The sequence below is a fragment of the Heterocephalus glaber genome, unplaced genomic scaffold, assembly GCF_053883595.1.
Source record: "Heterocephalus glaber isolate CG9 unplaced genomic scaffold, H.glaber_assembly_v1.0 deba00001773, whole genome shotgun sequence".
NCBI lineage: Eukaryota > Metazoa > Chordata > Mammalia > Rodentia > Bathyergidae > Heterocephalus > Heterocephalus glaber.
The window spans coordinates 9,134,273-9,144,914 of record NW_028258463.1 but is presented as its reverse complement, the minus strand read 5'-3'; the positions used below and the strand labels follow the sequence as shown (position 1 = coordinate 9,144,914).

Below are 10,642 nucleotides of genomic sequence, written 5' to 3'. Positions count from 1 at the left end.
CATCGCCACCTGGCAGGATTTGGACCCTGGGCCAGTGCCATGGAGCACTTGCAAGCTTCCTTGGTCACCGATTCTAGTTTCTCAGGGACTCAAGTGTCCGGGTCCTCTGCCTAAGTGCTCCTACAGGGAGGGAAGGAAGGAACCTCAGAACCTGCAGATGAGTTGTTGGATCAAAGGTAAGGGAATAGCTTGGCTAGGCGTGGTCATGCATGCATGAGGCTGAGGCAGGAGGATCATCATGCTACCTAGTGAGTGCAAGGCAAGCCTCAACCACATAGGAAGACCCTGTCTCAGAAAACAACAATAAAACACAGAAGGAAGAGGAGCTGGGCATGCCTGGATGAAACAGCTGCCTGGAGCTCCCTTGGGGAGCTGATGACAAAGTTGACAGTTGACGAGAGCCCCCTCTGCCTCCCACCACCTCTCCATGGAATCCATCATCACCCCCGCCAGTTTTATTCACTGAGGGGACATTTCTTGGGACCCCCTGTGTGCCAGGCACAAATCGGAGCTGCAGCCACAGAGAATTTCAGCCTGACCCACTGAGCTCTGGAGTGGGGAAAGCTGGGTGCTGTGGGAAGCCAGAGGGGTCACTTCCTGGTCCCAGGGAGGTCCCTGGAGGAGGCAAGTCTTGGGGGGTTTGGCAGGAGCAGGTCACATGGACCTGAGTCATGTTCAGGACTTTGGGTTTTGTCCTGATGCCCATGTACAGAAATTGAGAAGTAGCCAGGTAAAGTGGCAGCATATCTGTATTTCCAGCACTTGGAAGGCTGAGGCAGGAGAATCCCAAGTTTGAGGCCAGTCTGAGCTACATAGTGAGTTCAAAGCCAGCCTGAAATACGCATCATGACCCTGTCTCAAAAAAAAAAAAAAAAAAAAAAAAAGCCCCACGCATGGTGTGGAGCTCTGCAGTGGCATTTCAAATCAAGAGCGGGAATTATTTTATTAGCTGTGATTTATAGATAAATCTCAGAGAGGTTGAACTCCTAGTCTACAGTCACACACTCATGGAGCAAAGGGCTTGAACTTGTATCTGGATTTCAGGGTCCGTGGTGCTTGTGCCTCCAAGGACAGAACTCGGTCCTCTGCCCTGGCCCCTTTGGTGTGGGTGGGGATCAGGGAGGAGGAAGCAGGTGTCTGAGCTACTTCTGTCTCCTCCCGTACAGCTACATTTGCCTGGGACCTGCAGGCAGGCGAGGGCATTTCTGGCTGGGCAGACCCTGGAGATGGGAGAGAGTTTTGTTTCTTGGTAACCACAAGTCCACAGCCAACTGGGTTGCTCAGTCAGCAAGCTGGAGGCTGCCAGCCCCCAGGATTTCTACAGCCGGCCCCCCCTACCTGGTCCCCTCCCTTTGCCAACCTCCCAACAGCTGTTTCTGCCTTTGTGCTGGGCTCTGCCCCGTGAACGGAAGTGAAAGTGGCCACCATCCTAGGTGTGACCTAAGGTTTCCACTGTCCCCAAATGAAGCAAGCTGAGCTAAAGCCACCATGGCCCAGCTCAGGCAGGTGTGGGGGACAGAGGGGCTGGGGTTGTCTCAGTCTGGAAAATCCTAGAGGGGCAGGTCCTAGGGGGGCGTCTCATGGGAGCGCCGACGGCTTCCTTAGAGAAGAGTGCAAACCTCCTAGTGAGATCGTTGTCCCCCATGTCTCAAGAGTGTGTGTGTGCATGTGTGTGTGTGTGTGTGTGTGTGTGTGCATGGGTCTGTATTTGTCTCCCTCTCTAGACTGAGCTCTGTGAAGGCCCAGACCCATATTTTTATGTGTTTCCTGTCTTGTTTGTCGAAGGAAGGAAGGAAGGAGGGAGGAAAAGAAGGCCCCTGAGAGCCGTAGCGTGTCCCCCAGCCTGCAGCGCGTCCCTTGGCATTCTGCAATGGGCTTGTGGGGGTGAGGAACACCCAGAGTCCCCCCCCCAACCTGGGGAAACAGAGGTAGAGATGTTTCAACACTGTCTCTCCCAGCGCCCTCTGTGCCCCACCCTGGGCAGCTGCTCCCCTTCCCAGGGCTGAGATGGAGCCGCCCAGCCAGGCTGTGGAGGTCAGTCCTCCATCCTTTAGGCTGGGCGGGATGAACTTTGGTATTCAGTGAGCGGCTCCCTAGGGCTTCACAGACTTCCCAGCCTCCCTCAGCCCCCTTAAGCTTGTGCCCATGTTTTCTGTTTCTCCTCTCTCTCTCTCTCTCTCTCTCTCTCCACAAGGCCTCACTATGTAGGTCAAGCTGGCCTTGAACTCATGGTGATCCTTCTGCCTCAGCCTCCCAAGTGCTGGGATTATAGGTGTTCACCACCACATCCAGCTCTTGCTTTCTCTCTCTGTCTTTGTCTCTGTCTCTTTCTTTGCAGGGTCTCACTATGTAGTCCGGGCCGGTCTTCCTGTGTAGCCCAAGTTGGCCTCAAGCTCCAGCCCTCCTCCCTCAGCCTCCCAAGTACCACTTCTCAGGCCGTACTGCCCTCATTCCAACTCCGTGCAGCACTGGCACAGCCTAACTGAGTGCCAGGCACTGGACCAGGTGGGGAGGGGCACAAGGATTGAACCCCATGGCTGGGACTCACAAGTGATTGAGGGAAACAGCAGGGCCTGTCTGCAGGCCATGTGGACAGAGGGCTTGTGAGGCCGGAGAGCCAGTCCAGGCTTTGGAAAGTAGGCACTGGGTCAGGGCTCCACTCTGACAGTCTCCGAGTGGAGAGAAGGCAGAAGGGCGGGTGCTGTGGGGCACCGCTGGGCACGGTGGACGCAGATCCCAGAGGCAGAGCTGCAAGGGTTGGCGGCGGCTGTCCACAGAGGCCTGAACGCCACATCAGGAGCCTGGGCTGAACCACCGCAGGCTGCCAGGCCGGGCTTTAGGAGCCTCAGCAGAGCTGAGAGGAAGAGGAACCCGCCCTCGGTTTGGGGGAGGAGGAGGCAGACAGATCCTTCAGGGGGAGGACAGCCGTGATGGCGCTAGCACTGGAGCAAGGTTGCCATGGTGACCAGGTCTCGTTCTGCACCCCACCCCCACCCCTCAGCCCGAGGTCGCCCTGCCTTTCTGCTTCTCTTTTGTTTCCTACATTTTCCTAGTTAGTACAAAGAAGGAAATTCACAGCAGCAAGAATCTCCCGAGCGCTCTCTTCTGCCTCCTGGGGCCCATGTCCTCCTCTGATGAGTCTGCTGACTGCTCTTCTCTGTGGTCCCGATTACTCTGGAGGCTGAGGCAGGAGGATCACTTGAGCCTAGGAGTTCTGTCTCAAATGACATAGTGAGATCCTGTCTCAAGGAAATAAAAACCAAGCCTGGTGTAGTGGCACAGGTCTGTAATCCCGGCTCCTGGGGAGGCCGAGGCAAGAGGATTGCCACAAGTTTTGAGGCCAGCCTGGACCACACAGCGAGACCCTGTCTCAAAAGAACAAAAATAAATCAATCAATCTAAGAAGAGGAGGGGAGAATCTGACCCTCCCCGGGGAGCTCACTTCGACTGGGCTCAAAGACCCCCACTAGGGGGAATCGCCTCCCCCTTGAGCGCTGCTGAAGGCTCAGGGAGCCGTCTGTCCCCCGCAGTGGGCGCAGGAGAGCGTGGCGGCGCTCAGGTCCGCAGCTGTGGGGAGAGACAGTGCTGGGTTCAGGTTTGCCCCTGCGTGCGTGCGGAGCCTCCCCAGGCCTGCCGCCAGGGGGCAGAAGACCTTGAGACGCTTCAAATTTTTCTCAGGGCCAGGGGGAGAGTCTGGACCCCAGGTTTCTTGCACCCCACGGGCCCCTCATCACAGTGATGTCCGCAGCACCCGCAGGGGGTTCCCGGTGACGCGAGGTCGCCATCGTGGGACCAGACCACGCGGGAAGCCACTACCTCCACCTGGCGGCGGAGAGGGGCGGGCCTCCGCCGGACCGACAGGGCTGGGGGCCAGTCACGGGCGCTCTTTGGGTCTGCCGCGAATCGTGGCGAAGGGAGGCGGGCGACCCTGGTGTGACACTCCTGTTGCAGTAGCCTCGGCCTGGCGTTGGGGTCCCGCACGCCGCGGGCACCCCTCTCCCACAGTCTCTCGCCGTCTACCTCGAACGGGATTTCAGCAAGGCCAGTGTGGCTCCCCCGCCCGCTCCGCACCTGGCGCCCCCTGGCAGCGGTCCCGACTCCACCTCTGTCAGCTGCTTCCCGGCTCGCGGTCAGGCCCGACCGCGCAGAGCTAGCCGCCCTGGAGCTTCCACGTCTTCACTCTCCGGGGTCACCGCTCCGGATCTGAGGTCCCCCGCAACACTGCAATTACTCAGGACAAGATTTTAAAACCAGTTTTTAAAAGCTACAAGCCAAGCACTGTATGCGCGCTAGTAATCCCAGTACCCTGGAAGGCTGAGGCAGGAGGATCGCAAGTTCCAGTCCAGGCTGGAGAATTTAGAGACTTAGTGAGAGCTTGTCTCAAAATAAAAAGGGTTAGGGATGCAGTTCAGTGCAAAGACCCTGGGTTCAATCCATAGTACCAGGGGGAAAAAACCAAACAGGACAAGAATGTACTGTGATCGAGGCTCGTGGCTGTCCTTTTGGTGAGGTTGCAGCTGTTGGGCTGGGGCCCCATCTCTGCCTCACCCTGGCCTGGGCCTTTCTTGCTGGGACACTGGGGACGGAGCCAGGGAGGACTCGGGACCCGAGCTGGTGGTGCTGTAACACCCTTCAGTCCTGATCTTTGCCGGCAAGCAGGGCCCTGTGACACCGTGACCTGCCAATTCCTCATTCCGGGCTGCCAGAGACCGCACACGCCGCGTCCAAGAGGCCGCAAGCACATCGTGGAGGGTCAGTGCCTGTCGGCCACGGCCACTGGAACCCCCCGGTGGCAGAATCTGGCTCCAGTTGGCTCCCGAGCTATGCCAGACCAGTATCCGCCACAGGCGCAAAGCTACGGACAGCCCTGAGTGGGACAGAGTCCCTGCCGTCCAGGTAGCTCTAGCAAACACACTAAGGGCTCTCAGGAGTCCCAGGGAGAAAGCGATCCTAGACGCATGGTGGCACACTCCGCTAACCCCAGCACTCGGAGGCTGAGGCAGGAGGACCGTAAACCTGAGCTCAACCTGAGCAATGTAGCAAGAACTTGATTTCAAATAAAATCGACAGGTCTGGGGTGTAGCTCAGCGGTAGAGTGCTTGCCTAGATGCTGACTCCGACCACAGCTTTTGGGCTTTAAGCCACCCCGTGACACCTCTTTAGCTCCTAATGTCCTTTCCGAGTGAACCCCACTCCCAGAGGTCCCAGATTCCTACAGGGCCCACTTCTTTTGTCTTCCTGTGATGATTTTTTACTTTTTACATTGCTTTGGTTTAAAACAACAAGGGCATAATAAATAGCATTGCAAACTGTGTCTTATTTCTGGTTCGTCAATCCGGCTTTTAGTCTTTGCGGAAAGCTCTCAGAATAAGAACTCTTGGAAACAGGGTGAGGGGCTGCCTCAGGGTCCCCCTGGCTTTGTGGCCTGCAGCTACTTCCTCGTCAGCTTGGTGGGCACAGGGCCAGGCGGACAGCCCCGGGAGCTCCGTCCAAAGTGGTTTGATGCCAAGCTCGGTGAGGGGGAGTGGATGGGGTCCAGCGTGGGTCAGCCCACGGGAGCAGCGCTGCGGCTTTAGGAGACAGGAATGAGGCCGGGGAGGCCAGGGACAGGAGCACTCCCCTTTCCAAGCCAGGCAGGGTGCACGTGTGCGCATGGGGGTCCTGGGCACGGACGCAGAGGCCCCGGGACCCCTGAATCTTAGGGTTTTTCAGAGATTAGTTTGTTTTCTTTTTTCTGAGACAGGGTCTCACTGTAGCTCAGGCTAGCCTCGAACTTACAGCAATATTCCCGCCTCAGCCTTCCGAGTGCTGGAAAGCATTAGATTATTTTTGACAGAATTCTCAGACCAATACTGCAGGAGAAAGGAAACACCCAAGCTCCTGTTCCATAGAAAGATCATTCCAAACAACCAGTAAACACACAGTGGGGGTATAGCTCAGTGGCAGAGCATTTGACTGCAGATCAAGAGGTCCCCGGTTCAAATCCGGGTGCCCCCTCTCAGAGCTGGGCTCTTTCAGTGTTTATTTTTTAATGCCCCAGACCCCCCTCTTAGAAGCTCCCTTCCAGATCCAGGGCGTCAGGGGCAGTGAGTGTCGAAGCCCATCACTACCACTTTTGCAGGCTGCTGAGGTTGGAACCCCGGCCTGCAGGTCCCTCCACGCGTCCGCACGTGCTATGCAAGGGGGTGCAGCGCGAGCTAGGGCCGGAAACTCCGGGGGGCCCCGGAGGACACTTGTGATGCATTGAGGGGTGCGGGGAACGCACTTCAGATCACGGCCTCCCAAACTTTCTCTTAGGGAGGGGCTGAGTTGCTAAGGGCTGTGCGCGGAGTGGCGAAGGAAAGGAAGGCCGGGAGAGGCCACGGATGTGAGAAAGTTGGGGAGAGGCAGTAGGGGGACTCGGGCTGAGCAGAAGAGGGGACCCCGGGGACCCCGGCCCGGAGGAACGCTCCCAAAGTGAGCGACCTGGAAGGTCGTTCCCTCCATTCTGTCTGATCACAATTTTTGCCTGGGATTTAGCTCAGTGGTTCCGCTGCTTGCATTGAAAGCTCAAGGACCTGAGTTTGATCCCCGGTACCGCCCCCCAAAAAAACACAACCCACAATTTTTGCACCGCCAGTAGGAATTAGCTTAGAGCTTCAGGAACGCGCTTGCCTCCAAGCTAATCACTTAGAGTTTCTTCTATCTTTTCTAGTTCTTGTAAATACCCGGATCAGCTTTACTTGCGCTACTGCGCCTGCGCAAAAGCAGAATTAAGGAGCTGCCGGCGGCCAGCTACCGGTAAGCGGGGGTATAGCTCAGTGGTAGAGCATTTGACTGCAGATCAAGAGGTCCCCGGTTCAAATCCGGGTGCCCCCTGAACTTTGTTTTTCCAAGCTCTTACGCTACCTGAACTTTTTCTTTTCTTCTTTGGTCCTCCCACACTTTATGCTACCTTTTCCTTAGCCACCACTGTTTTGGGCATCAAGGAGCGACAAGTTCCTTTGAGAGCAAGAGGCTCTCAAAATCCCGGGATCAGCGACAGCACCTGGTCTGCTTAGAGAAGTAGACTCCGGGCCCAATGAATTAAGAACTTGGAGTGGAGTCCCGAGATCTGTTTAATAAACGCTCCAGGAGATTCGGGTGCACGCTCCCTGTTTAAAAACTCTGCGACGCTTGCTTCGGATATTTCCAAGCTGCGTTTCCTCCTCAGCCCTCTGAGGGACCTTACAGGTCAGACAGCGGGCACCCAGGCCACAGCAAAGCTCGGGGCCGCCCCCGAACCCCGGAACCTCTATCCGGACCCCTGGCAGGGCGGCCCAGTGCGCCTGCGCAGGGGGCCGCGGGAGCAGGTGGTGCAGTCCCCATATGGCCACTGGAGGGCGCGCAGGAGACCGCAGCGCGACACAGCCGGGATCGCGCTGCGGAGCCTGTAGAGCTGAGATTTCGGTTGGAAACAAGAAGGAAGCGTTTACAGGCAGGACTTGACTGTCGCCTCGTAGGGAGCCAGAGTTTAGGTGTGGAGGAGGCCGTCTCTGGGCCCTTGGTTGCCGAAGAGGGAGGATTTGGGATTGAGAGGTTAGGAAGCCTTTAGGGTTGATTTGTTTTTGTTTTGGGTACCGGGGGTTAAACTCAGGCTTTTCATACAGAGCTCCACCCCCAGTCCTTTTTTAAGTTTTAGATTTTGAGACCGAGTCTCGCTAAATTGCTAAATTACCCAGTCTGGGCTCTAACTTGCGACCCTCCTGCCTCAGCCTCCTGAGGGCTGGGACTGCAGCCGAGCGTCCCCCCAGGCGAGACTTTAGTTCTTGGTTCCTCCCGTAGGTCCTCTTGTTGACTTCGCCACGCAGTGTCTCCTCCAGCCACTGCATCCCCTGTCCCCGCCACACCCCTCCGGACTCATCCTCTCTGTCCCCCAGCTCCTCGCCGGGCCGCGAAGTGGGTCAGAGAGGCCTCCGCGTCCTGACCCGATTCCCCGCGGTCTAGCGCAGCTCCTGCACCGCGGGTATTTTTATTCTGTTCTGGAAGAAATGAAGACGCTGCGTCCCCAGAGTCGGGGCGCGTGGCTCAGGTCGGGCCCGGCCTCCGTACCTCGTCCTCGCGGCTGGGAGGGGCGCAGTGGGGCCTCGCAGGAGAGTGGGACTGGGGCGGGGCCGGGGCTCCGGGGCACGCGTGTGCGCGAGCAGAACACCAGGAACCCACGGGCTCCGAGCGGTAGCTCGGAAAGTGGCGAAGCGTCGGGCAGGGGCGATACGTGGGTTCCCCACTCCTGGGCGCCCACTTTCCCCGGGGAAGGGGAGGCGGGGTGGAGCTGGGGGTCGGGAGCTGGAGCCCTGCCCCTCAGGGCCCCGCCCCATTCCCCGCCCCATTCCCCGCCCCCACGTCCCGCTGAGCCCCGGGGCCCCAGCGCCGGCTCCGGCGCCACCATGCGGGCCGCGCGCTGGCTGCTGGCGCTGTTGCTCGGGGCGGCCGCGCGCGCGCTGAGCCCCCCGCGCCCCGGAGCAGGTAGGACAGGGGCCGGTGGCAGTGTCAGCGAGCGCCGGGGCCCCGGGGCCGTGGGCAAGTGGACGGGACCCGGCTTCCCAGGCGAGTCCGCCTCTCCTCCGCTCCCGGGGGGACCCCCGGGGACCCTAGCGTGGGGCTCCGGAGGGGACCCCGGGTCAGTCCTGAGCAGGCTCCCGCCCGCGCCCCTGACTCCCAGGTTCGCCCCTGGGGTGACCCAGGCGGGGCTGAGCCCGGGCTGGGGCGGGGGGACCCCTGTCCTGGGCGAGGCAGGGGCCCCAGCCTGCTTTCTCGCGCCTGTGCGGCCGGCTGCTTTCCCGTCCCTCGGCCCCAGGGTCCCTCTCCGTCACCCCCACTCTGTCCCTCCCTGGCCTCTGCCGCCCCGAGGGCTCCGCCTTCATAGGGGCCCCGGACGTGTGAGCTCATGCGCCGGCGAGTGGCCCAGGGCACCCGGACCCCGGACGCGCCCCTTCCCGCGTGGCCGCTCCTGCTCCCCCCGCCCAGGGGAGCGTCCGTGCTGGGTCCCTGCGGCCGGGGAGCCACAGGGCGAGGTGGAGCGTGGAAGCCAAGGAGCGCGGTAGCTGGAGCTTTCCCGGGGAGACCTGGTTCCGCGAAAGTTGGAAAGTTGGTCCCTGTCTGAAAACGGGGGAGGGCTGGATACTGGTGCGTGCTTTCAGAATATTATTTAGTTGCAGGGCGTAGTAGCACACGCCTGTCATCCCAGCACTCGGGAGGCTGAGGCAGGAGGAGAATCGCTCCGAGTTCGAGACCAGCCTGGGCTACATAGTGAGTTCAAGACCAATCTGAACTGCTTAGTGAAAACCCTGTCTCAAAAAACAAAGACCCACCAAGTGGCAGCTTTTTGTTTTGTTTTTTTTTTGGTACCAGGGATCGAACTCGGGTCCTTGCGCTTGTGAGGCATGCAATGGAACCACTGGGCTAAATCCCCAGCCCAAAGTGGCAGCTTTTTTGAGACAGGGTCTCACTTAGTTGCTTAGTTGCCCAGGTTGGGCTGAAACCTGTGATCCTCCTGACTCAGCCTCCCAGAGAGCTGGCATTACAGGTGTGTATCACCACAACAGGCTCCAGTAGAGGTTTTCTCATCCTCATCTTACAGATGTGAAAACTGAGGCTCAGTGAGATTTTGGAATATGTCCAGTGTCACACTGGGTGGTGGATTCCAGGTTCAGCCTCAAGCACGTCTGGTCCAAACCTGAGCTTTCTAAGGCTGGAAGTGGAACGCAGCCTCAGGGCTCCCAGGGCCTGTGCCTGGGGCGCGGTCTCTGGGTCCTGGTTTCCTGCACATGCAGGGCATTAAGGACACTCTGACGCTCGCCGCCACCCTCTATCCCAGCGCACTTCAGAGCATGTGCCTGTGGGGCGAGGACCTGGCTGCCTGAATCAGAGCTAAGATGGCACATGTGGCCTCCGCGCGAGGCTAAGTGTGTGTGTGTGTGTGTGTGTGTGTGTGTGTGTGTGTGTGGCTTCACTGAGGAGCAGGCCAGCCTGGGCTGGGCCAGCTCTATGTGTGGAGCTGGGCCTGCCTGAGTGGGGCGAGGTCGCCAGGCGTGGGGTCCTGCTGGAGGCAGGCTGTCTCCTCCTGGCGGGCTCTGGGCCACCTGTGGGCAGCCCTGGGGCATCTAGGGGACAGATGTGCTCTGCCCTTCCCCCACATTCCCCAGGAGCATCTGGTTGTGGGGGCAGGAGGAGAGGGGGCCTGGCAAGGGTCCCGAGGCACTGGCAGCTAATGACTTAATTGGGTAAAATGTTCAGTGGCAAATCAGAGCTGTGGGCCAGGTCTGGCCAAGTCTTGTCCCAGCTTCTGTGTCTCCCCCAAAGTCTCCCAGCTTTGTGGCTTCGATTATGCAGTGTCATCCCTTATTCATCCAGAATAGGTGTGACAATTGAAATGACAGCCAGATGTGGAGGCGCATGCCTCTGATCCCAGCACTAGGGAGGCTGAGGCAGGAGATAGCCACAAATTTGAGGCCAGCCTGGACTGCATAGTGAGAGCCTACCTCAAAAAATTAAAAATTGGAATGACAGTGTGGTAATATGAAGCACCACTTTGGGGGCATGAAGCTCTGAAGTGGGAAGAGATGCATTTCACATTGTTTAGAATTGATTGAGCAATGCAGAGTGAGCCAGAGAGCAGAAGTCT

The 10,642-nt window shown here is 58.7% G+C and overlaps 1 protein-coding gene and 2 non-coding genes across 8 annotated transcripts in view; all 3 read left to right on the top strand.

Annotated features, from left to right (window-relative positions):
- Positions 1-5,925: 5,925 nt before the first annotated feature.
- Trnac-gca (transfer RNA cysteine (anticodon GCA)) lies at positions 5,926-5,997 on the top strand. Its single transcript has one exon. It is a non-coding gene; the product is annotated as a tRNA-Cys (tRNA).
- A 789-nt stretch (positions 5,998-6,786) lies between these two features.
- Trnac-gca (transfer RNA cysteine (anticodon GCA)) lies at positions 6,787-6,858 on the top strand. The gene has a single exon. It is a non-coding gene; the product is annotated as a tRNA-Cys (tRNA).
- Positions 6,859-7,386: 528 nt separating this feature from the next.
- The window catches only part of Plxdc1 (plexin domain containing 1), a 36,360-nt gene continuing 33,104 nt past the window's right edge, over positions 7,387-10,642 (top strand). For 5 of the 6 annotated variants that reach the window (XM_004859523.3, XM_004859521.3, XM_021240006.2 and 2 more), the window contains exon 1: positions 8,372-8,484. In XM_004859523.3, coding sequence (XP_004859580.2) covers positions 8,406-8,484 — 79 coding nt within the window. In that variant the 5' untranslated portion in view covers positions 8,372-8,405. Of the gene's footprint in view, positions 7,558-8,371; positions 8,485-10,642 lie in introns of those variants that run through there. The other variant, XM_021240010.2, reaches the window with a different exon arrangement.